This window comes from Helicoverpa zea, chromosome 18 (genome assembly GCF_022581195.2).
Source record: "Helicoverpa zea isolate HzStark_Cry1AcR chromosome 18, ilHelZeax1.1, whole genome shotgun sequence".
In the NCBI taxonomy this organism is placed as follows: domain Eukaryota; kingdom Metazoa; phylum Arthropoda; class Insecta; order Lepidoptera; family Noctuidae; genus Helicoverpa; species Helicoverpa zea.
In genome coordinates this window covers 9,834,433-9,862,347 of record NC_061469.1, presented here as the reverse complement: position 1 = coordinate 9,862,347, position 27,915 = coordinate 9,834,433, and the positions used below count along the sequence as shown (strand labels likewise).

Genomic DNA, 27,915 nt, shown 5'->3' with positions numbered 1-27,915 from the left:
TTCAATTTTAAGTTAAGCTGTAGCATTATTGTTATCAAAATTTTTGACGTGAATTTCATTTCATAATTTCATATTATGAAATGTTTAAAAAAAAAATGTTCTAGTATTTTGGTTATTTTATTTTAATTTTGAGTTATACTACAACATGGTTGTAAACTAAATTTTTACCGCGACTTTCGTTACATGAAATGTTTTATTAAAAAGTTCTAGCAGGGGTTACTTTACACCAATTTTGAGGATAATTGTAATATTTTTTTTTTTGAAATATTCGTATAATGTCATATGAAGTTTTATATTAGCGTTTATTAAACAAACAAACTTACATAATTTTATTATCATACCTATAATGATTAGCGACAGCCAGGTAAGTAGCTATCGGTTCCACCTTTGTCGGCGTTGGTGGTTTTATATTTCATTTCTCACGATAAAATTGCAATTTGACAGTATTGGTATGCAAGCAATACGATTTAATTGGACGTAAGTGACATAAATTGGTAATACAACTGTAATACATATTATTTAAGGATTAATTTTGTGATTAGGTAAATTTTGCTGAAATTGTATTTTTTTATGAATATAAACCGATGGATTGTATCCAAAAATTACATTTGCTCCAGTATTTCCAAGTGCTCATCGCTGTCTACCTTACGTTATAATTACGTGAATCTCTCTTCATAAAATGTAAGTAAGTACTACTCAAAATTAATTTAATTAAGAAGGTTAGATATTTCAGTGCGTTCTTTACATCATAATTGTTTTATAAAAAATAACCTTTGTGTTCGATTGCAGGTCTGACTCCGAAGTTGAATACCAGTCGCTGCCGGGGTGCTCAGCAGTAACCGAGGCTTCGAAAAACGTGCAGCCGAAGAAAAAGGCATCGAAGCGCAAATCTTCTGGGAGCGGCACCACGCCTTCGGAATCAACATCAAGGTAATTTTTGACTTTATTACTTACTTGTCGTGTATGTTATGTCCATTAGAGTTTTATTCACAAATCGAAACTAAACTCTAGTTCAGTAACGCAGAGAGCACTATCATAAATGTTAGATACGATATCTTTCATACATCACGTTTAGTTGGTCATATTTAGGAATTTCTTCTGTATCGTGGGTGCGTTTACAGACATAAATCTCACATGCACACACACACCTAGACCCCGAACAACTATCTGTAGATTATACAAATATTTGTTCCGTGCGGGAATCGAACCGCGACACGCAATGCAGCAGTCGATCGCTCGACCACTGCGCCAACCGTGCCGTCAACTTTGAAGGTATTATTATCGTAATAATTATAAATAAAATGTTTTATTTTGTTTCAGTAAATACAAACATCACAGCTCGGACCTCTTCGGTCTAGAGAACGACAAGCTTCTCCCAGCGACATCGTGCGGAGACCTTGGATCGTCCCTCGTCAGCCGCGTCGCCAACGGGAAAGTTCGGCGGACAGCTGACCTAACGGGGGACTTCTACGTAGAGGTGAAGGTGTACCATAAGGCTGACGCCGCTTCCACTCCTAGAGAGGATCGGTGGAAGAAGGCGTCGGTTGCACTGAAACTGCAACTTAATAGAGGCTCCTCGACGTGGGACGCCTTACAAATATTTATGAGACGGGCTCATGAGCTGTTTGATAACTCGGAGCCCATCTTTTATAGTGATAATATTAATATAAAATAATTTTTTATATTAATATTATCATTGAAAATTTAATGAATTTAATTTTTTTTTATATTTAAATTGTAATTGAAAATGTCATTTTCACACATTTTTTATATTTAATTATAGTTTCGACACCAGTCTCTTACATCATAGTCCCTATTGTGTATACCTAATGTGTTTTGGATATATTGCTTTTTACCTAAATAAATAATTTCTTTCTACTTATACTTAACTTATACTTTATTTTTGTACCTTTTGCTGTCTTATATTAACACATAGCAGCATCTTCAGTAATTTATAGCTTGTTCTAACTTTAAAGTACAAGGTAATTAGCATAATAATAAAATGCCTTTCTGTACTGTTTGTAACACATCTGTTGAGCGCAATCACTGGGTAGGTCATTTACGCAGTAACGATCATAAAAATAAAAATATTTCACATTTTTGCGAAGGCGTTGAAATTATACATTCTGCATTTCGTAATCGTATAGCTTCTTATAGAATTACCGATTCGTTTGAAAATTGTTCTTTAGAATCATTTTTAAATAATATTCAGGATAAAATTCAAATGTTAATAGATATGTCTCTTAAAGAACATACTTGTTTGAAAGTAAACTTTGAATATTTTGCTTTGTTTTTATTGGTTAAAAACGAGTCTCAGGAGATGAAATCATTTTGTACGAAAAATTTCAGTCTTTATCAGAATTATGATTATGTCACTTTGATATCTCAAGTTGAAAATACTTTAAAGAAAAAGATTGAAGAATTCCAAGACCGTGATAGTGGTTGGACTTTATTAAGTAGTTCTCATTTGGAAATTAACATTAACAAATATCAACCTTTGCGCGGCTCCGGTTTTATTGAGTTACCGGCAGCAATTAAATCAAAAAGAGCGTGTGTTAATATTCATAATAATGACGAATATTGCTTTTTGTGGTCAGTAGTTGCTGCTTTATATCCAGCTAAATCTCATCCTGAAAGAGTTTTATCGTACCCACATTTCAGAAACGTGTTAAACATAGAAGGTTTGTCCTTCCCATTGAGTTTCTCTGACATAGCGCAGTTTGAAGTAAATAACCCCGAAATTTGTATTTATATTTATGGTTTAAAAAATAATACCGTGGTAGGACCGCTTTACAAACCAAAATCCTTGAATAATAAAAAGGTGATCCATTTACTTTATTTACAAAATGACAATCTGTCACATTACTGCCTCATTAAAGATTTACCGCGACTTGTTAAGAATCAAATAACGAAACATCACAGTAAATTGTACTTTTGTGAGGAATGTTTAATGTTTTTTGATTCATGTGATGATCTTAGTTCGCACAGTTGTGGAGGAATTGCCACTGTGCTGCCTCCAAAGGGCTCATTCATACAGTTTGAAAATTATAATAGAAAGCAAACTGTTCCATTTGTTATATACGCTGACTTTGAAACAATGCTGGAAAGGTACCAATCTTGTGACCCTGATCCAACAACTGCGAGTACTGTAACACGTCAGCGACATGTACCTATAGCCTTCGCATATCATATAACGTGCACATTAGATGACAGCCATAATCGTTACGTTTCGTATCGCGGTTTGGATTGTGTATCTAAATTTGTTAAATCTATTTATAACGATGCACAAAAAATTTATGGTATTTTAAAAAGTAACGTTCCTATTATTTTTACTGATGATCATGCTCATGACTTTGAAAATGCAGCAACATGTCATATTTGTGAGCACTTTTTGTTCGGTGACAAAGTCCGTGATCATTGTCACTTGACTGGTAAATATCGCGGCGCAGCTCATAGTTATTGTAACATACAATACAAAGTACCATCATTTATACCAGTATTTTTTCATAATTTATCTGGTTATGACTGTCACCTTTTTATAAAAGAATTAGGAGAAGCTCCAGGATCTCTTAAAGTGATACCTAAAACGAAAGAAAACTATATTTCTTTTACAAAATTTATTCCGATTTCCCCTAAGGAAAGCATTCAGGTTCGGTTTGTAGATTCTTTCAAATTTTTGGGAACTAGCTTAGAAAAGTTAACTAGTACAATGAAAATACAAGAATTTCAACAGTTAAAATCACATTTTCCTATTGAAACACAATTCAGTTTGTTAACCCGAAAAGGAGTGTATCCATATGACTATATGTCTCAATGGGAACGTTATGAAGATACATGTTTGCCATCTAAAAATCATTTTTATAACTCTTTGACTAATGAATTAATTTCCGACGAAGACTATGAACATGCTCAATCTGTTTGGTCAGTATTTAATATTCAAAATATGGGTATGTACACAGATTTATATCTTAAAACGGACGTTCTATTGCTAACAGATATATTTGAAAGTTTTAGAAAAACTTGTAAACGATATTATAATCTCGATCCTGCATTTTATCTTACAGCACCAAGCCTATCGTTTGATGCAATGCTTTTGAAAACAGGAGTTAAATTAGAATTAATTAGTGATGTTGAAATTTTTAGAATGATACAAAAAGGTATCCGCGGAGGTGTTTGTATGTGTTCCAGAAGACATGCCAAAGCTAATAATAAATATTTGGATTCTTATGATACGTCCAGTCCAAATTCATTCATTATTTATTTAGACTGTAACAATCTATACGGGTATAGCATGTGTCAGGCACTACCCTATTCCGATTTCAGATTTATGAACAGAAAAGAAATAGATGATTTACAATTGAATTTAACAAATATTAGTGATACCGCGGAAAAAGGTTATATTCTTGAAGTTGATTTAATGTACCCTAGGCATTTGCACATTGATCACAATGACTTCCCATTCTGTCCTGAAAAATGCTTACCACCTGGCGGTAATAATAAAAAACTAATACCAAATTTGTATGATAAATACCAGTACGTTATTCATTACGCACATTTAAAAAAATGTCTACAGCACGGTTTAGTGTTGAAAAAAATCCATCGAGCTATAGAATTTAAACAAAGTTGTTTTTTAAAGCAATATATTGATCTTAACACCCAGCTACGTCAGAAAGCAGAGTCGACCTTCGAACAAGATTTTTTTAAATTACTAAACAATAGTATTTTTGGGAAGACGCTGGAAAATAATGAACAAAGAATAGATGTAAAATTAGTAAACAAGTGGTGTGATTCGAACAATAAAACAAAAAAGACAACTTGTGCTGAGAAATTAATAGCCAGCCCTTATTTTCATAGCGCGTCTGTCTTTTCTGATAATTTAGTAGCAATCCAAATGAAGCCTTCGCGTGTTATTCTAAACAAACCAATATATATAGGGTTTGCTGTATTAGAATTGTCTAAGAGTCACATGTACGATTTCCACTATTCCACTATAAAGCCTTTTTATGGTAACCGAATTCAATTGTGCTACACTGACACAGACAGTCTGGTTTATAAAGTTGAAACGAATGACATTTATAAAGATTTCAAGATGCATTTCCTAAAATACTTAGATACCAGCAACTATGATTCGAATAACGAATTTGAGTTACCAATTATTAATAAAAAGATTCCAGGGCTATTTAAGGACGAAATGGGTGGTAAAATCATTAAAGAGTTCGTTGGACTGCGCTCAAAGCTTTATTGTATTAAAACGTTAGATAAAACTATAAAGAAGGCAAAAGGTACTAAAAAATGTATTACGAAGCAGTTTAAAATGACCGATTATAAAAGTGTTTTGTACAACTGCAATGTCATTCGCAAAAAAAATATTTTGTTTAGGTCAATAAAACATGAAATATTCACACAAAATGTAAATAAAGTGGCACTTTCAAGCAATGATGACAAACGATTGCTATTATTTGATAAAGTGTCAACTTTAGCCTGGGGAAATGCAACCATTTTTATGTAATGTGTAATAAATAGGTATTTTTCAATCCATTTTTACCTTGTAACTTCATTAATGTTGCAAAATATATGTAATTAGCTACCTAAACTTAATCAATGACTATAACTCCATACCTACTATCTATGATGTAAGTACCTACCTAGGTACATGGTAAAAAAATATGTAATTTTGAATGACTGGTGTCCTAAATAGGCATAAGCTTTTTGTAATCCATAATTGTAAGGACTAATATTAGTTTGTAAGAATTATGTATACTAACCAAAATATTTTTATAAATAAATATATTATGTTAATTATATCTGTGTTTTAATTCCTGATTGCACTCGCAAGTTGCAAAGGTATAAAGAAGTCTGTTGTAAAAAAATTAAATAGTCTTGATTATGAAAACGTATAATTGTCATGTTATCCGCAAAAAAATGTGTTGTTTAAATCAATAAAACATGAAATATTTACACAAAGTATAAATAAAATAGCACTGTCAAGTAATGATGATAAACGGATGCTAAATATTATATAATATTATATATTTTTAAAATATTATGTAAAACATACAATAATATATTTTATTTCCATTCCTGATGTCAAATATTTTCAAAACAAGTGCTCGAAGCATACAAGATCAGACTTGTGAAAACATTAGTTTCATGTTCATTCCTGTCTATTGCGCTTACACGTATCTGATGTTAAATATGACACCACACAGGTGCGCTCGTATAAAGTATACAGGTTTAAACTTGTTAAAACATGACATTGTTTTTTTTTTACGGATTAGTTCCGTCAATGTAACTCCTCATCCATACCAGTTCTCGCAATACATTCCTCTCGTACTTTCATTCTTCATACTGTGCCTTTCTTACATCCTTTCCATATTTTTTTTTTTTTTAATTTTTTTTATTGTATTTTTTTTTTTATGAATATGCAATGTAATGCTGCCTTACTAACTTTAAATTAGCTACAGTAAAATATTTTTGTTTCAAATTATGGTTTTTAATCATTGTTTTTATTTAATATATTTTATGACCATATTAGCGTATATTTATGAATTAAAAAACTGTAAATACAATTTTCCTATAGCTAATTTAAATACCAATGATTAATTATAATAGAAAATGAAACATAATATAAATTTAAAATTTATCCTGTTTATTTAAATATATAACAGTAACTTATAATATTATATGTACATTGATAAACTACAAACTATTCTAGATAAAGTTTAAACATTATATATTTTTACAACATTACTATAAAATTAACTTTATAACTGCGCAAATATAATATTACCAGAATCAACTACAATACTACTACACAGCTAATTATGGCTAGGTACAATTATTTTTATAAACTTAGATTAAAATGTGATTTCCTTATATATTTAATATAATGATTACAATTAAACATGTGATGTGTAGACAAAATAATAGAAATATCCTAATGTTAATAACTAAAATCTACCTATATTATTCACATGCAACATATTTACATACATACAAATAATCATACTTAATTATAACTATAGTTTTCACAAAGTTTCCTTACATATATATAAAGATTACAATTAAACATGTGATGTGTGTAGACAAAATAATATAAATATCCTAAAGTTAATAACTAAAATCTACCTATATTATTCACATGCAACATATTTACATACATATCTACAAATAATCATACTTAACTTATAACTTATAACTATAGTCTTCACAAAGTTTTTTGGATATTTTATTTATTAATGCCTGTGTCTCGTCCATTATATAGTCCACAGGCTCAGTCACAACGTATTGCGCACTCATCACTAGCACTTCTCCGTCAGGGGTTGCAGGTTTTTGTTGTTCATTAATGTCCAACACTTGTACTTGAATGAGCCGTACTCCTTTTTTCTTCTCATTGTTGATGACGAACGATTGGTACACTGGAGTCTGCTTTTGCTTTTGACGTCTCACTCTAGGCTTCTTACTCGCACGAGGTTGTGGCTCTGGTGTATGCCAGCTCAAACTTGGAGTAGGAAAACCTTGAGCGTATTGTGAGAAACGAATGTCAGGAGAATCACACATTATTGATGATCTGAAACAGATAAAACAATAAGTAAGTTTTAAATCAAAATGAGTAATAAAGATATACTGATAGAAAGATATAGGGTCAATACTTACAATGTTTTATTTTTTGATGAGATGTTACCACTTCGACAACGGACAGCGCAATGACGAAGGAAGTGAAATAGTTTAATGTAACAGTACTCAATAAAGACTCGTATGCTTTGAATCAATGTCATGTTTTAACAAGTTTAAACCTGTATTCTTTATACGAGTGCACCTGTGTGGTGTCATATTTAGCACCAGACACGTGTAAGTGCAATAGACAGGAATGAACATGAAACGAATGTTTTTCATAATATAAGTATGTATAATGGTATTTTATGACACATTATTAACAATCCACTTCATCATTTCCAAACTTTTTGCTGAATAAATTAAACACAGACATGTTATTATCAAAATACCATTTTCTTATACACACAGCATTATTTAATGCACAGTTAATTCTATGATGCACACAGTTAAAGTCTCTTTTATTTTTTAAAAACATTCTTTTTAATGTTGAAAGATTAGGACATCCCTTTTCACCAAGATCAATCACTTTACAGTTCGTGCATAATTCTTGAATCCACTGTATTTTTTCCAAACCCTTGGTCATTATTTTCTTATTCTCGAGATATAATACTACGATGCGTTGAAATTCTTTATAATCGATGTAGCCCTCACTCCAGTAAATTCCTCGATTTCTTTCTATCCATCTCACTTGCTTCTTTTCTTCTTTAGACAAATAATGAAACGGATATGGTGGTTTTACTAAGAATGTTTGGGTAAGTTCCTGACTTACAATGGCCACTTCCTTCACGATAAAATTATTTTGATTATCTTTAAATCCTTGGAGATCAACTATGATGGTATCTGCGTTCATGATATCTTCTTTACGATGTTACTTAATGGCTTGTATTCAACAATGCAGTCATTCAGAATGAGACAATAAGCTGCAGTTTGATCTGGTAGTTCCGAATCACTCTCAATTTCTACTCTTACATCTACGACAGGACTCGCCTTTAGATTATCTGCTTGTCTAGAGCAATCGACTACAAACAGCGGTGCTAAATCTTTAAACTGTTTCTCACTTAACAAGGGTTCTGGACGGCGTCCGTAATACGACTGTTGAAATCTGACGTATTGCTCATATAATAATGCAATTCTGTTATTAGCGAAGTTCACATTAAGACTTTCATATGGAAAATAAGTTGAATTTAGGTACACTTTTACGTCACGAACATTGCAGTGATCGAATTGAGACATGTCAGAACTTGCACTATTTTTCCTATTTGTCTGTAAGCCTATAATGACGTATCTTGGTTTTTCAATTTGAGATGCAGTTTTGATAGACCACGTATGCTTTGTAGTTTTAGGTAAAGCTGGATATTCGTAGAGATCCCAATTTCTGTAAATCATCTGAAGCGGACGATCTTTTTCTAACAGTTTTAGCAAAGAAATTTTTTCTTTATCTGATACTTTAACATGTGGTACGCGCCATATGATTTTGTTGATGTGAACGTCATCCACTACTTCGCCGGTGCTAAGTTTTACAGCGTTCAAATTAGTGTTACTTCGTAACAGTACCAGTTCGTGTCTACTATTTATGATGACTTTTTTAAAATCTTCAGCGAAACCGAGGATATTGCGAAGTGGGATAGAAGCAGAAAAACTTCCTCCATGATTATTTTTTATTCCATCGATATTCCAACCCCAGGCGTTAGACATCTTTGATTCGCCCTCATTCATTGATATTAACGATTTTATGGTTGTAGTTATACCAGCATTTTTTATTTTATCTATCTCTACTCCATTTAGCTCATACCTAATATCTTGAAATAAGTAAAGTAGAGCATTGTTGGTGAAATGGACACTAGTAGCTTTGTCTTTCGTATCCTTCTTGCTAACTATAACGGTTCCTTCCAAATATAAAGTGCTAGCTGATGGTAATATGTACAGGTCCTGTTGATTGATAGGTATACGTATTTCATCATTTCTATTAAAACTTGTTACGTAGGGTTTGTAAGAATGAAATTCAATTCCTTCTATTGCAGTGTCGTAAGTCGGAGTGGATAAAACGTCTAATATATTCATTTTAGTAATCCGATTGCTTTAAGGAATGCCTTATTATCTTTAGTTAATTTTATTTTCTTCTTAGAGCGTGGTCTTGTATGGTGAGTAGCTCGAGTAGAACTGATATTTTTAACTTGTTGAGGTACATATTTATTGTAGTCAATCATTTTTTCGTCTAAGATGCAAATACAGCTGCACTTCTTCACCACGTAAATTTATTAAGCGATTCCTTATGTCTAATAGCCTAATATGAATACAGCTTATATTATTTTGATTTATCGGAAAGTATATTGCGTTCTTCGGTATTTCTATGATCCTATATCCAGGTGGCACGTTGAGTGCAAATTCGTGAATAATGTGACTTGGTTCACCGTTTATAAACGAGCCGCTTACAATATCACATTCAACCCTGATCACAGTCGTAGGTAAAATGTTGACTGGAAACTGTGATACATGCCATTTATTACCTTTTAAAATCTGCTTATTAAATCCTAACAGTCTTCTGAAAGAGCTTTCTTTGCTAAAATCAATGTCTTTTGTACAGAAAATAGTAGTTTTTAACGTATTATTATTGCACAGTAGTTTTATTGTTGCATCCTTAATTTCAGATTTTAAATAATCACTGATATCTTGCAATTCATATGTACCTTCCGGTATTTCAATAACTTCGTTGGAACCGTAGTAGAACTTGTTATTCGTTTTGTCAATGTTGGGAATAGAATTAAATGTTGAAAAATGCAATAAGGCGCACTCATAAGCTCCATCTAGTTGCAACGTATTTGGATAGTATGTAGATAAATTTGACGAATTTCCAGTTATTGACAAAGTGAGTGACATTGTGGAAATGATTAAAATTAAAGAAAAACATACATTTTATATTTTTTTATTCCAAAAAGTCATCAAATACTCTAAACATAAGTGACCACAATTTACTGCATTGAATCTTTGATATCTTGTGTAGTTATAATAAACATTACAATTCTTAAAATATCGCATTAATTCTGTTGGAGGTTTTAAATCTCCATAGCTATCAAAATATTCACAATGCTTGTATAATTTAACATAAGCTACCCAATGAGTTCCTTCGTTCTTAGAATCGTCTAAGTTTACGATAGCGCATTCAATTTTTTTCGGCTTCCTTGGTAACTGATCCTTCATGTAGATTCCCCGGAAATATGGGATGTCTTTTGCATACTTTTGAATATCTACATTAGTCAGAGGACGATTGGGTAGCATACTTTTTAGTTTTTTGATGGTTTTATAAACAAACCTTTGCCATTTTTGTACGGTTTAATGTATAAACCCTTGCCCACCACTAAGCCTTCCATAACCTTATTGTGTCGTTCTGTTTCTCGTAAATTTTGCTGAGCTGCTTTGTAATCATTCACAGTTTTTGCAATACCAGCGGCACCACCAGCTAAAGTTCCTAAAGCTGATAAACCAGCGAAAATAGGGATTAGAGGCAAAACCCCTCCAGTCTTTGGCAAAGGTATTACTCGCGGTACTCGAATTCGATTAATTCCTGGAAACATTTTTTTTGCTGCTAAATAAGCAACTTTAATCAAAGTTTTACTATTCTTGGGTTTCATTTTTTTAATTTTTGATCTAATTTTTGAAACCAAGCTTCTAAATGTTTTTACACCGGAACCAGACTTCAGTTTTGCTTTCATAACCTTGCTCACTAGCCATGAGCTTAACTTTTCACCTTTTCCCGCATCTTTTGATTTAAGTCTTTGTTTAGCCATGTTGAGTAATTGTAAGTCAGCTTTGTGACGATGGGATAGATCTGTATGATTTGCGTAAGCAATGTCGTGGTGCATACAAGCTTCGTCTAGCTTATTCACGCCTCGATCACCTCGCAACAATCGTTTTTGAAGTTTAGTTCCTGGTCCGCAATAATTGTATCCGGGCAAATGAACTTCGAACGGTAGATTATTAATTATGTTATTTACTAGTCCACCACCTTGCATTACTTTAAGTGTACTGATACAAATATTACATCTGTATTATTTATATATTTTAACTCATTATTGCAGCTTTATCAATCCAACTGTTTTCTTCATCATTCAGACCTAACCACTTCACGAACAGTTTACGTCCTCTTCTTTTTAAAACTTTTTCTATCAAATAAACATCAGAATAATTAGATTTCTGAAGTTCTTGCTCATAAAATGCCCCCAATATTATTTTTTTTCGCTGATCTTCTATGTGGTATGTTACTGGTATGGTTTTATTAATCTTTTTAATAGTAAATAATTCAGTTGACCAATTGGGGGTGTAACCTTTCTCGAAATTGTGTTTGTATTTACTGATGCGTACATAATCGCCTACTTTAAACTTAGGTTTCTTTGTATGGAGAGAAGATATTTTCTTTAATGTTCTGTTAATATTTTCTTTTATATCGTGTTCATTATATTTATTTACTTCAGCTGGTTTATATTTAATAGTCTGATGCTTTGTATTATTATATGTCTTCAATATTACTTCTAACGGTTGTCCTAACCATTTGTAGTTTCCGTTATAGCTAAAAGATTTATATAACTTGTTTTTAATAGTTCTTATTAGTCTTTCAACAATCGAAGCTTTTTTGGTTGAAAACGTTGAGTAATGGTTAATATTGTTCGTCTTCATAAGATTCTGAAACGTATTGTTATAAAACTCGGTCCCCATATCCGTTTGTAAATTAACAGGTCTGCGATTACTATCAATCAATATCCTTTCAAATGCATGAGTAACATCTTGTTTATTTTTTGATTTCAATGGTTCCGCCCAAGCATACTTTGAGAAGCAATCAATAACCACTAGCACATAATTGTAACTTTTATTATACTTTTTCAAGTTTTGCATGTCCATCAGATCGGCTTGCCACAAATCATCGATTCCTTTTAAAATAACTGAACGCCTCAGGAAATTTCTTCGTGCGGCTTTATGTATTTCATTAACTATTTGCTGTTTTGCCATTAGGGAAATTTTTAATTAACTTATCTACCTCTGCTTTAGTATAAAACTTGTCTTCGAAATGAGTCAAAACGTCTGATGACTTTGTTTTTAAATAAGACTTAACTGCATTTTGCCCATCTATTATAATTTGAGAACGTAATGAAGAAATCAGTCTATTGAATTCTTGTACTGTCTGAGCATTCATTCGATCTACATAATCCTTGTTCACAGCTTCGTCTCCTTCTACAGGAGATCTTATTCCTTTCAATCTAATTGTTTTTAAATCATAGTCTCCCGTTTCTGACTTGCACAGGGCGTTCTCATTAAAGTCAAGTAACTCTGTTAAACGTAATCTTTTATGAACGTGATGTCCAAATTTGTCTACGTTCATATTTAGGTGTATATTGATGAAAGGTTAACAATAAAATGAATACATTTTTTAAAATCATTTATTTATTATTTTATTTTCACGCAATTCTTCAATGATAGATATAATTTCATTGTTAACTCCAGTGTTACCAGCATCTCGAGAAGCTATCAGTAATTTTAACCTATCCACTAGTTCATTTGGATCATCCCAATATACAAAATCTGTGTTCTTTTTCCACATTTTTGTCAATGACAGTCCTTTTCCCTTCGGAATACTGTCTTGGATGGTACTTTGTAGTTTAAAAAGTGGCTTAATAACTTGTAAATATTTCTGCCCCTTATTACTTTTTATTGGTTTACCGGAATCATAGTCTCGTCGATGAGCATTTGTATCGAGTAGCATTGACTTATAATGTTGCATATCCCTGTCGGTTACCAAACTTAAATCTACATCTTTCTTTAGCAACAACTGTTTTAAACCAGGTGTATTTTGATATTTGTGACCAGACACATTAATATATTCATCGCTGATTGTTATGCGAGCTGAACCTAGCATCAAGTTCCCATCCACCACTCTGACACCATATGGGACCCCGGCAAGTGCTTCTGAGGTTATTGACCAAGATGATGTATCACCCTGTTTATTTTCAACCAATGATTGAAACGAACAATCACTGTCCTTGTCGGATTCATAGTCACCGTCGACTTTACTCAGGTTTTCTTTCTGAGAAGCTGAATCAATAAATGAAATATCTGCTTCTTCATTTCCCGTAGCATATAAACGAGGCGGTTGCTGGCTTGCATTTGCAATTAGGTTGAGAGGTTCTGTTACAGGCTTGAACATTGACTCCAGTGTCTGATTATTATCAATCTCAATGTCTTTCATCTTTCGTATTTTTTTCTTAACAGCTTCTGCAGCATCAACAATTTGTTTTTTTAATGTTTTTTCCATTTTTATATCTTGATAGGTTAAGCGTTGTTTAACGAATAATAATATTTCTGTGGTAAGATACTTAAATATTTATGATCTTAATCAAAGATTACAAAAGTGTCAAATTTATTTCTGTAACATCCTTTATTTTTGGAACAATCCTTATTAATGACTATATAATTGAAAGGTTCACTCCATATTTTTGAACACATTTCACGGAATTCGCTCCATGACATATCAGTGTTGACATGTTCTTCATAAATATGTTTCAAATTAATTTCATCTTGTTTAAAAAGTATAATTAAGTTAGCATTGTCCCGAACTAACTGTTTAGGAATTTTAGTATATGTTTGGTTAAGATAAAAACAATCAATACATTTATGTCTTCCCATCGCAAAGTAATCACGCATATTGTTTTGGTTTTCGCAAGCAACATCATCAAATATGATCACAGAATTAGGTTTTGCCTCCTGGACACTCAGTACTTCCTCATTACCATGATATTTCTGGAATGATACACCAGGAACTCGTTGCAAAACTTGTTCTAAAAAAATGTATTTGGGTTGATGCAGAGTTTTCGAATAAACATAAACATTTTGAAATCTTAATCCATTCTCATGTATGAGAAGACCTATTAACAAATTAGTTTTCCCAGAATTGGAAGGCCCGCAAATAATGCAACGTACAGAGTTGGGTAGTAGGTCTCCATGACGAGAACCAGTATTTCGAGGCTCAATACAAACTGTATTCACATTTAATGATTGTGGCTGTTTGACAAACTTCATGGTTACTACATGAAACGAACAGACTAAAAATGACTCAATTAATTTGTTACATTCACATTTATAAGCAACATTACGCCAGCAAACACTAAATAGTCTGTTCTCATGCTCGTTTTAGTTTTAAACTAATAACCAATTGGAATGGCGCCCAATCCGTTTGCTGATCGATCAAGGTAATCCATTTATATTATTGGGCATTCTAATCCACCGAGAGCGACGGAGGCGAACGGAGTGAGCCGTAGGAACGGAAGGTGGATTAGAATGCCCAATAATATCCTACTGTAATGAAGTTAAATAAACGATAATGTTTTCCTAGAAGGTTAAATCTTTATATAATAAATAAATAAAAACATTTACCTATTGATAAAGATACAGCTACAGTAAGTAGAACAAGGTTTGCAAGTATCAAGTAGTTTTAGTTATTTATCATTTGATCGTATGTTGCAGTAATCTGTATGCAGCAATAAGTAAACCCTGTCCCTTAAGAGGGCTATCACAAATTTTCGCGAATTTAAACGTTTTATACGAGTTTTGATGCTTTGGATATAGTCACAATAAAAAAACAAAAATAAGATTCAGAAAGTTTGATCATTTATCTTGAAAGTGTATTAAATAAATATTTTAATTTGTCCACGTACATCAGTAAAATCTTTGTCTCTGCAAAGGATGTTTCATAAAATGTTGCTTTTGGGTATCTTTTGATGCTTCGGTACTCCGAGGATATAGCAATTTAACCATTTATAAAAATGTTCAAGATACAACTATATCTTGTACTTGGAAGTGCTTAAATCAATTTATTACAATTCATACAGTATTACACCAAAAATAATTCTATAAAACTGAGAGTTATTGACAATTTTCCGTACGAAACTATATTTTTTATCTATGAAAGTAGAATCCAAATTCAAATAAAAAACATTTAATAATTAAGGTGGTATTGTTATAAAGCTTGAAAAAAAAATTTGGTCTATTTAAAAGTAAAACAATATTTTAAAATAATTTTTGTTTGCAATGCAAAAATCAATATAAATCTTGTGACGCGCGGTGTTCAACTTTAGTCAGCGCCAGGCGCTTACCGAGGAGGGACGTATCGCTCGCTGTTGCGCCGCGTAAACTCGCCGGAGTTCGAAAAATATAGCGCAACCTACGCATCTAACACGTTTTGATACTAGTGAGTTTTATTTTATTTATTAGTTATAATGATCTGATTGAAATGTAATATACATAAGTATTAGGCCATGATATTCTAATTCGAAAATGTTATAGATTGGGTTCTCTTTTTTTGATGTTGGTTATAAAGAAATATGTACGTAAATGTCATCGTCGTTAGTTTCGCTGTTGCATAATAATGTAATTGGACTTCTTTGATTCTTGCAGGATAATGAAAGCATATTTAATTCAGACTATCAGACTCAATTGAATACCAGTACAAATAATATGGTAAGTATTTTTTGTCACCCGCAAAAGGTATACGTGACATATTTGTTTTAATAAACTATCTACATTCCTAGTTTTCATTGTTGCAGGAAAATGAAGATACAATACATGGAAGACGAATTATAGATTTTAGTTTTTTTATAAATCAGTTACTTATAATTGATAAACATGGTGAAAAGTTTGGTTGTCGATTAAATAATTTAAAAATTGTAAACGATTACTTGTTTATTGTAACTCAATCGAGCTATTCTAGGTTATAAAATTCATCGGTACAAATAATATTTCATAAACTATAAAAACAATAAATTATTTCGGAAAAAAGTGGCAAAGTCTCAAGTTTGTTTGTGCCGCGTGGCGGTCCGCAGGTGTGCGTTGCGTATTTCACTAGACGCACACATGCGCAAGTGCTGCCGGCTATCGTCTAATTTACCTACAACTGAGCAATTCGATTTTGTAATAGCGCTCTAGGGTGTGGCCTGTATCTTAAGAGACAGTGTCCGGCTAGTATAGGTACGTATTTACATAACTACAACGGGCGAGCAGTGACGATCTATAAGTATAGCGATGGATTCGAAAAAAACTTATCAAAATACTTATATATATATTGTATATCTCTAAGGGTTAATTAGGGGTTTTCTTTGAACAGCGTCGTAGAATTTTAAGTGCAAAAATTTACGTGATCAGGTGGAAAAGTCCGTGGTAGTAGATAGAAACATTATGTCGAATAGTATGAACCTACCGACCCTCGCTATTTTAATTCAGGTTTGTTTTTCGTTTTTTAGACAGTGGTCGACAGTTTGGGTACCAGTGGAAAGTGGAAAAGTTTGGGTACTAGTAAAAAGTGGAAAAGTTTGGGTACTAGTAAAAATGTGTATGAAACGAACTATGTGTAGCCATTTAGAGTAGTTGTTTATTTCCTTTTTAATATTTTTTGAGCCGTGTTGTGTGGTGCAAAATTAAAAAATATATCAGAATAGATTTTTTTTCGACGTACAAATGTAGCTATTCTATTTAACCGCTTAATTCTAACTTGATATTATGCTAAAATGTAATACTGTGGTAGCAAGGGCAACCAATCGAAAACACTTTTTGCATTTAACGTATAATATTATCATATTCCATTTCCAGATAATCAGAGATATCCCTTTGCCAATGTTACTGAATAAAGTTACCGCGCAAGTAATGAACACGCCATTCTTATTGTCACCCTTTTCAAAATGCCATCAGGCTGAACTATTCCAATATACTCAATGCGGAATACCTGTGTAGTGGGGTTGACGACGAACGCTCTCACGTAGGAGCCGATGTACGCTGGAGTGGCCAGGACAGCTGCCAGGATCCAGATCCCGATTGCTGTGGCTACCGTCAGTCTGGTGGCTCGTTTACTGCCTCCTGAAAAAATAAAAATAATTTAGTTTATCAGTAGTTTAATTTACTCAGTATTTGTTGTTATAGAGCCGAAAGTTTGTGAGTGTTTGTTGTAAGTCAAGTTCTTCTTACACAAATGTCTTATTGGATCTTTATTAATCTTGGAAAAAAATATAGCTTATAAATTAGAATATCGAAGTCTAATTTATACAAACTCTTTCTAATTTTAATATCATCGATATTTTTTCTAATATAAAGAAACTTAACTTACAATAAAAAAATACAGCAGATTTTTTTTGAAAATAAATCTTGATACATCCTCAATGTTTTCCAATCTTAGAAAAACAAACGTTTTCAGTATTCCGACACAGGGTTATAAATACAGGCTAAGAGTGATGGTCACAGGTGGCAGGTTTCAGGACCTATATCAATGCCCCTTACGTTTTCAGAATACGTTTCTGGTAATTTCTTAAAACGGGACTTTTTTGTCCCGGGCTTTGCATCGGAGGGTTAAGTTTTTTACCGTATCTTGGTGGTAACATAAGATGGGGTTAGACGGTTTATTATGATTTAATGATGTTTGTTAAGATATTTATATGGGTTGAGGTTTTAAACGACTTCTCAAAAGGGGAGGAGGTTATCAATACAGATGTTTGTATTTTTGATATATAGATTTTATAATCGGCTTTTTGTTTACAGTTTAAGGTTTTTATTAGATTTATTGGGTAAGCCAATATTTGAACAGCAAAAGGGAGGCCAAAATTAAAACAACTGAAAGAGCTACTAAATAGGGTTTTGACACAACTCGTCCAGAAATAGATTTTCATATTTTATGAGCATTCCTATTCATGTAAGTTCTATATATTAAGCTCATCAATCATAAAAATATTGATCTGTCTGTCCGTTGACAGGCTCGTTAGTCTAGTGTTCGTAAAATAGGCGTTAGTTTCTGGAAATTCTTAGAATCTTGAACAAAGTATTCTCATGACACAGAGAAGCACATAAATACAAAGATAAAAAAAAAGAAAGGAAGAAAGAAAAATAAAAAAAGAAAGAAAGATACTATACACTAGTGGTTTCCCGCGGTTTCACCCGCGTTCCGTTAGAACTACTGCCTGTACAGGGATAAAATAAAGCCACCAGTTTTTAAAGTTTATCCATTACAAATAAAAAGGGTATGATTTAAGCTGTCACCAATTTAATTCATTTTGTGTTTCTTAAATAATAGGGTTTGCCCTCAAAATAGTAGATTTGTCACCAAATGTAGTCACCAAACAATATAAAATCATTTCCACAATAAATTACCGAAAATCATGGAGATATGGGGTCAAGTACCAAATAAATGATTTTGTATGTATTATAATAGGTTTGTCCTAATAGTATTTAAGCAAACTAATTTAAAGAGATCACCAATAAATCATATATTATATCACTAGAAAATTTCATGAAGGTCTAAAAATGTAGGGTGGTCGTCATCATCATTTCAACCAAAAGAGTCTACTACTTAACTGGCCATGTGCCTCCCCCCAAGGGCTTTAGTTTCCACAGGTAGTATAAATATATTTAAATTAAATTTCTAGCTGAATAGTAAATAAAACAATTAATCAAAGTCAAAATAATCAATATTTATTGTTAAAAATCTCACTGCCCGCGCCCCGCATCGTATGATCGTACCTACAACCAACCTACAACCCATTCGTTGAGGCCCGAAAGCGCGCCAATTTGTCTCCCTTCCCTTCCTCTTCCCTTTGAACATATTTTTATTAAAATTATAAACTGATGTATTAAATTGGTAACGAATACATTATTTTAATAACTGAACGAAATAAAATGTAACTACTGTATTGGTGACAAAATAACAAATAAAAAGGAGTCGCAGTCAGGGATCGATTAATCGATTTATTTGGTGACAGATCTACCATTTTGAGCACCAAGCTATTATTTAAGTAATAAAACTATTATTATAAGAACGAAGTTTATATTCATGTAATGCACTACAATTTTATTGGTAATCCATCTCATATTTTACACATTATATTAACAATAATTTGCTAATTCATACCTGGGAACACTCTTTGTTTATCTGAGAACGAAAATATTTCGTGGCGATAGATCTATTTATTAGGTGATACAACTTGATGACAAATATAAATTTTGGTGACAAAAAATATAGTTCCCAAATAAAAATATAATTTTTTCATCACATTTTTGTGTACCTATCCTAAAAATAGATACCTACAAAATGTTTGTATCCAAAATGAATTTGAAAAATTCAATATAGGTAACGTTTGCTCTTTATAACATAGCCCGTATTGTATCGAAGTAATATTGCTTTGTGAATGAAAGCAATGTCACGGGGCACAATATACGTATTGAAATTCGATATTACGAATAAAGGTCGGAACACACATGAAATCGGAAACGGATCGTAAACGTAACTCCTGTATCAAGGTATTGTCCGGAGGCGAGGTAATTACGTTACGATGCCGATTAGTTAATATTGCACTACGGAGTTTCATAGAATTGTTTAATGTATGATATATTGATGTCTTAATATTTAGATCAGTTTCATATACACTACCGTTATTGGTAGAGATACTTAACTATTGCTTTGTCCTAATGACCTTAACAAAAGTTAAATCTTTCAAGGGTCGTCTTTGAATAGCGCCACAGGATTTTAACCGCAAAAATAACCAGTGGTCAAGCGAAAAAGTCCGCAGTAGTACACAAAAACATAAAAATCAAGTATCAAAAAATTCAGCCATTAAGTTAAAACATCTATCCAAATGCCAAACAAATATGATTTTCTTGAAATGATAGGGACTGAACGGCTCGAGTTAGTGGCGATCCCTTTCCGAGTTGACAAGTGTGCCGCGACCCTTTACCAATATGAATGTTTACGTAATGAGAAACGTGGATACATGGGACATGGACCTCATCGTTTGGAATTCGGTGAGGGTTTTATTGAAGGAAATATTACTTGGTTAACGATTGGTAGGTTTTGTAGATATTACTTGTAGATTTTGTAATATTTTTTTGTTGTTTCAGGATATTATTTTTTTTATATTAGTCATTGGTGTTATAATAGGTAGGTTTTAGAAACTATTGTATAATAGGTATGTTTAAATATGGGATTCTTGATGATTCGTGCGGAATTATATTTTGACTTTATGTTTAGTTTTTTTTGTTATAACCGCTTACAACTTCATAGATATCTAAACTAATGATATGAAGAGCACTTTCAGATAATCTAATGTTCAATGGAATGAATGACGTAAATATAGTTTACTTACACTGTTTACTACATCGAGGATATATAAGTATATAGTCTTTGATTTACTGGCTTTTATAAAAGTAGAAAATAATTTCTACCACATCATAACACAAACAATTGAAAGCTAGCCCTTAGCAGTAACAAAAGCTCAATAAAGTTGCCAGTCACAATTAACGATTGGAGTTATTATTGTCATTGTTTAGTGCTGCCATAAACCAGGGGCAGCAAACAGTTTCCAGCAACAGAGGTTGTATATCAAGTAGATTTATTTGTAAGAAACAGGTAAAAGGAAATATTAACTGACGTTTTATGTGGTTTGTAAGAATTATGTTTGTTTTTTATTTTTGCTGTGGACCTGGCTGTAAGGGAAAATGTGTTGTTGGGGAGATAGGTGATTTAAAACCTTATTTGTGGGAACAAAACACTTTAATCGGACTTCATGAGTTCGATACTATAAAAGTATTCAATAAATAATAAAATAAGTTTAGTACCTACGCGTCAAAGATTAACAAACATGCAAAAAGTTCCGCGTTTATACTCAATATTAGTTTTACTTATTAGACTTAGTTTAACTTTATAACAGAAGCCGTTAGAAATACTTTACAAACTTCATCTTGCTACCAAGAAAATAAGAAATATCTGATGAGACAACCTATAAATATCTTGTCGACAGAATGAGAGGCTGAATGTTAATATTTATAGGTATTTTAAGCTGGGTTTATCCAAGATAAATTTAATTTAAACACATTTGCGCTTCCGAATTCTTCCGTTAATGATTTACTATTGCTTCTCGAATTTATAGCGCTATTTTAAATTAAATTTAAACCGACTTTAATGGGTGAATGTTTTAATTAATAGAAATAGAAGTCTGTTTTTGTTTGTTCTATGTCTTGTCATTAATTTGATTAAGAAATCGACAGTAATTGGAATTAATATCACATGAATAAATAACATGTAAAAAAATTGAAGGATTTTTTAGTTTCAACGTAATATCAACATTTATAACTAAGTACTTAAACTTGGCAGTAATAAGCCCATACGTCAGAATAATATATAGGCTCATTATATCCACGAAGTAGGTAACTCGGGACGCGCATGAAACCGCAGGGCAAAAATACTTTTCTAAACAGTTACTTAGTTATGTTCTAACCGTACATGATAATAAAGGGAACTTTCCCAGTAACCTTTAAGTTAACTGTGTGTTTTAAGTGGTATTTACAGGTAATATTAAAGTTATTAATTCTACTCTTCATATCAATATCCAAACAAAAACAATGTTATTAGAAGTAAGTATAACCCTATGATTATTAGTTCCTTCGTCACGTTCTTTTGTTTTTCTAACAGACAAGCTAATTCTCATTTCTTTGCTCGCGTTCAGATACACCTACCTAAGCTTAAACTATTATTTTATAACACCACAAATTCATAGGAAAAAAAATATTGTTAGCTACGTGTTTTCTAAGAAATATTAACGGTAAAAAGCTTTTACGTTCTTAAATTGTAGTTTCATAAAGAAATGTTCAAAACTACAATTATACTGCGTATGACAGGGGACTAATCGCTTTCAAAAACGTTTTTCATGTCATTGAACGCAACAACTATTTTCAATTTACACATAAAACGTGTAAAAAGAAAATAGTTTTACTACGAAAACTGTTCTCTGAAAGTTCCTTTTTGTGTTTTAAACATATTTACCGACTTCAGAAACAAATATCAATTTGGCTTTTTCCACTGTGGATAAATTATGGAAACAGGCGATACTTTGCGGAAATCCATGACATAAAATGTTACGAAAAATCATCATCTACCTAGCCACTAGCACTATGTTATGGTAGGATTCCAGTCTAACCGGATGCAGCTGAGTATCGGTGTTTTACATGACTGTAGCGACTGCCTGTCTGACCTCCTCACCCCAGTTACCCGGGCAATAAAACAAAATATTAGGGAAAAATATTAAGCGTTAATTCCGCGAGACAATACATCGAGGATCGAGGCTTATGGACACACTCAGAGACATTTAATGGTTACTTAAGCCGTTCCTTAGTGGAGAATTTCTATGAGAATCTGTCAATAAAGAGTGATTTAAGTAATCATTTAAATGTCTCTGAGTGCGGGGGTTAGTTATGAACTGTTAGAAATAAAGGTAGTTTTGGTCTGATTGTTCGAATATGCGTTTCGATGATACATCTTACTCAATATGTCAGACTAATAAAGGTATTAGGTATTAAGCTTTATTAGTCTTCGTACTTAATTAATTCTTGAAGGGTAAGTGACGTTTCCACAGAATAATAATATGAGATTATAACTCCTTGAACGTCAAATAACATACTATAAATACATACAGAACTAGCTGTTTCCGCGGTTTCGCCCGCGTCTTTACAAAATCATCGCACATACTTACATTAGGTTTTTTTAATGGGCAAGTAATTTTCTTATTGTGAGTTGCACCGTCAGTATCCTTCGTCCTTTTCCGTTGTCAAATCGCCGATTTGAGCTATGGGCGGTTATGGTATGGCTATCGTTATAGTTAAATAGCTTCTGCCAGCGGTTTCACCCGCATCCCGTGGGAACCTCTGCACGAACCCGGATAAAAAGTAGCCTTCCTCGATAAATGGGCTATCTAACACCGAAAGAATTTTTAAAATGGGACCAGTAGTTCCTGAGATTAGCGCGTTCAAACAAACAAACTCTTCAGCTTTATAATATTAGTATAGATGGTACAACTCACCTTTAGTGTCCAATTTACATGTCAACTGTTCATCGTAAAATAATGCCAAATTAATATAGACAAACTCACTTCATTCACCTATAGATAGTAATAGTTATATTAATCTCCTTTAACATATTGGATCAAATATAACTACTTCGAGGAAAGATGAGCACGTGCTTGCTTTTCGTGTGTTTCTCATCATTTCAGTTACTTCGCATCGCTTCTTCCATGAAACTCAAGCTTGTAGATAATAATTGGAATCGAATTTTGTATAACTCTTGGAATGAACTGTTCCAGTAGCTACCAAAGATCTTGTAGCAGTAATTGTAAGTTGGTCCATGTAAACCAAATCGTAATCCGCTGTCAAATGGTTGCAAATTGGTCAAACCGATGATGTGACGGCTGTATAACACATATTTTAGTTTAGGTTTCAAATCAAATATACATACCTGAAGTTTGCGATTTTCTAATAACCAACAACAAACTAGCTACTACAATTTAAAATTGGAATACAATAAAAACCGTTTACATTCCGTGTTTAAAAAAACCTTTAGCTCTCAAACGCCATAAAAATCCGATGTACTCGTAATCATTACGTGAACGGAAGGAAACTCACTTGCCAACGTGATAGCAATAAACGTAAACTACTTAACATGTTTGAAAGTCTGAATTACGTGTGTAAACACACTGTCATGGAGTTTGTTTGAAAAATCCTCTCGTTTTACAGCAAACGAAGAGAATTGTACCATCTGTTTGTTTATGCAATCTTTGTTTGGATCAGTAAAAGAAAGATTAAGGAACGAAGACCGGAGATGCCAATGCCATACCTAATACAGATAGGACAGGCACCTTCTCCTAGGTCAAACACGTACGGTGGGCATGAAAAACGATCAGTTACGAGTGAACTAACGAATCGTTTGGGGTCTTCAAGACATCTGCCAACGATTTTTGGTATTACAGAAATGAGCGGGTCCAAAGAAGGCGCATTAGGGCGAAGACAGTAACGTTCCTCGTCCCCGGCACACCCGCATTTTGGTACACAACTTTCTTAGGAGATTTTCCGTTATGACACCTCCGCTAGTCATTCTGTTCTCCATGGTTTAGATAGAGATGCGGAAAGAACATGCTATGAGCGAGCTTGGAATTTTAATGAACGTCGTAAATGACAATAACGCGGATGTTTCATTGTGATTTTAGACTGAAAATACATGTATTATGTATGTGAATATGAAAGGGTTTCGTGTACAGTAATTTGTGTTTGTGTGTTTCCTAAACTAATCAATGGTGCGTCTGTTCTTTAGTAATATTTCTGCCTGTCTTTTTAAAATCATTTCTCAATCCACTTCATGAACCATTTAACAGAATAACAGATAATTATATTTTATTGTTCACCGAGATTATTAGTTTGTCATTGAGTCCTTAAGAGTTTCCATCTTTTGCTCTAGTTATCAAATGATGTCGTTAAGACAGTTAAGCCATTTTCTTTGTTAAGTATACCACTAAATAAGGCGAATATTCATGCTCCATTTAACTAAGCGCGACGGCAAGTACCTATAATTTCTTTTGGATTCGAGGTTGACCTAGTCTGAATATCAAACCATTTATAAAGACAGCTGTAAGACGCTGATTAATATTTATTTTATTTTTGTGTGTGTGTTTTTTTTATATGTTGCTAAGAGTATGGAATCCGTATTTAATTTGGGCTCATAATGCTCTTAAGGTGATTCACAGACGTCACTGCGAACCGTCGCGACATGCAATGACGTCGATGTTATGTTAAGTTGGCTCTTATGTCCGTTGAAACCTTTCACATGAACACCGCACCATTACGCGTAGGGTGTTTGGAACCATTAACGCCACAGAGTTCCGCGGTGTCGTGTGGTAGTGGCTTTATATTTTAGAGTAGTTCTTAAAATAGGGTCATATTTCTCTTCCTCCATCCCCTACCGAATATCAACCGCAGCTATGAGTCACAACAAAAAGTAACGTCCCCAACGAAGAGATAAAATAACAAAACCTCGCTCAAATTGTTGCGTTAACAACAGCAGTTATTTAAACTGCGTGCATCCATCGTCATTTAAAATCCACGAGTGCATTCAGTACCGACAGTATAATCTATGAAGTAAACAAGTCGTTAGTGTAAAACAAACACGTTTTCCACTCGTGAAACTTTCCGATACCAATAAATCTTGCGGTGGGATTATTGAACAAAGGTATAAGGTGCCAAGTTTCTGATGGAGATCGGCTCTTTTACCTAGATTTACTGGTCTTAGAACAACTTACTTAGGTCTTGTCTGGTAAACGGGCCGTTTGACACCTTTTGTTGTTTTGTAAACAGTTTGCAACTATATTGTAGAAGACTATTTGTTTTCCGTGGTTTCACCCGCGCCCCGTGAAAACTTCTATGTAGTTCCTTCGGGATGCGGATGAAACTGAGGGAACAGTTAGTCTTTTTATAATTAATATTTTGTTCTTTTTGATAGACACAGTCACTTTAAAGTGTAATAGCTCGTTAACATGATAACACAATTGTCATAAATATGTTATTCTTCATAAGAGCTGCAGGTTTTATCACTAACAAGCCCTATTATCAGAGTTTTCAAATTCGCCTGACGACCTCTGACGTGGAATTCCTTACTTAACCCATATTTTGGAGTACATGAGACACTTACAAATGAAGTTGGTAGACTTACTCGAAACCTTCAGAAATCGCTGGAATTTTGCTATCTGTTGGTTTTACAGTTCGGAGAATTTAATTAGGCTTGTATAGCGTTCAGTAAACATTAATATTGTCTTATAAACTGTCTGGCTCGTATCTGCGATGTAGAGTAACCGCACAGTTGCTATGAAGCCACGTACATGAAGACTCATATTATGTGTATCTGTATGCATGTGAGTAACGTAAATATTGATGGTTTGTTTGTAGTTTCTAAATGTAATGTTTTAGCTTGGGATGTATTTAAAATTGTTGGATAGTAAACATTTTATTGTTGAACTTGATGTTTTGCAGTTCCTGAATTCCTGAAGTTGCTTATTACGAGTAGGAATTTTGATTCTCATCCCAGTCACAGATCGTTCACTACTAAACCTAACTTATCCCATAGACTTAGAAAAAGAACGGCTTCTAAATTGTGCATCTGGTTGTTTTTATAGCTGTCATTCGATTTTTTACTTGCAAATAAAAGTGTTAATATTGGTGTTCGAATTGATCATAATGTTGTGTGAGTTCTCAGCTTGGGGTGTGAAATTCAATCAGGGTGCGAGGGTTTTAATATGGAAAATGAAAAACAGTCACATGAAAGACACTCTCTTAGCTAAAGAAAATGCTTTCACATAAGTGAAACCACTCATAGTGCCAATTTATCTTTTTCTAGATAGATCTTCAGTGATCTATCTCAGGATTTTTATATCTATGTGTCAGTCTGAATGACAAACAGTATGTCATATGTTATAATAAAAGATTTCCAACTTATCCAGCTTTTATACTAAAAAGCTGAAAATTAGGAATAATTTTTCAAAATGAGTACTTCGCTCTGGAACTATAAAATAGTTACGACTGCTGTTATGGTTATTTCGAGAGAAAAACGAGCGGAATGAATGTATTTCGTATTTCAAAGTTTTGCATTTTGATGCAAAACTGCGATATAAAATGTACCACTGAGAGGTACGCCGTATGATATGATTCTCAATAATGCCATCACGTCGGTTTTTTGGAAATAGTAAAATTTTTATACGTTTGATAGTTGGAAAAAAGTCGTGGTGGCCTAGTGGGTAAAGCAAGTCAACCTCTCAAGTATGGGGGTGTGGGTTCGATTCCAGGACACCAATGACTACTTTCAGTGGGCACGTTAAATTATAGGTTCTGGCTGTCGTGTAACATCCTTGGCAGTCGTTACAGGTAGTCAAAAACCAGTAAGTCTGACACCAGTCTAACCAAGGGGTTAGGATTGCCCGGGTAACTGGGTTGAGGAGGTCAGAGAGGCAGTCGCTCCTTGTAAAAGACTGGTACACAACTGGATCAGGTTACACTGGAAAAAGACCCCAACATAGTTAGGAAAAAGGCTAGGGAGATGATGATGACGTTTGATAGTGAGAACTACACTGTATTATTATGGACGTCCCCTGACAGCTAAATTTTGTTTTCAGATACACATCAGTTAGTAAAATGTTTTCCGGAACTTTCGTATTCAAATGTTTCTCATTAAAACATTTTGTAGGACCCTGGAAAAAGTAAAACTATGAATAGTTTCGCAACCACATACAAGCTAACTAAAACTTTGTTTGAAATATTTCAAATGTAACTCAATTTTAAATATGGCCATTTATATCTCTTTAATCAGGAAAAGGGCAGTTTTCTGTTGCGAAAAGCACTTGGGACCTTATGTAAATAAGTATTGTTAGCATTATAAAACCTTATGATTGATGAGTATCGGCAAATCATGATTGA

At 33.1% G+C, this 27,915-nt stretch overlaps 3 protein-coding genes across 6 annotated transcripts in view; 1 reads left to right on the top strand and 2 right to left on the bottom strand.

Moving 5' to 3' along the window:
* The window catches only part of LOC124638846 (neuropeptide CCHamide-1 receptor-like), a 162,787-nt gene that overhangs the window by 10,965 nt on the left and 123,907 nt on the right, over window positions 1–27,915 (bottom strand). For both annotated transcript variants that reach the window (XM_047175968.1, XM_047175969.1), the window contains exon 5: window positions 17,378–17,508. In XM_047175968.1, coding sequence (XP_047031924.1) covers window positions 17,378–17,508 — 131 coding nt within the window. The remainder of the gene's footprint in view (window positions 1–17,377; window positions 17,509–27,915) is intronic.
* Window positions 199–5,802, top strand: LOC124638844. 3 transcript variants are annotated; one of them, XM_047175965.1, is made up of 3 exons: window positions 199–681; window positions 790–930; window positions 1,321–5,802. In XM_047175965.1, coding segments are annotated over exons 1-3 (498 nt in total). In that variant the 5' UTR covers window positions 199–679; the 3' UTR covers window positions 1,676–5,802. The 3 variants fall into 3 exon arrangements, with proteins under 3 accessions (XP_047031921.1, XP_047031919.1, XP_047031920.1); XM_047175963.1 differs by having other exon boundaries at window positions 213–681; XM_047175964.1 differs by having other exon boundaries at window positions 213–685.
* Window positions 6,629–14,936, bottom strand: LOC124638845. Its single transcript, XM_047175967.1, has 2 exons — window positions 7,657–14,936; window positions 6,629–7,570 (listed from the first exon to the last, which is right to left on the bottom strand). Exon 1 carries the CDS (start codon window positions 9,676–9,678, stop codon window positions 8,464–8,466), a length of 1,215 nt encoding a protein of 404 aa, XP_047031923.1. The 5' UTR covers window positions 9,679–14,936; the 3' UTR covers window positions 6,629–7,570; window positions 7,657–8,463.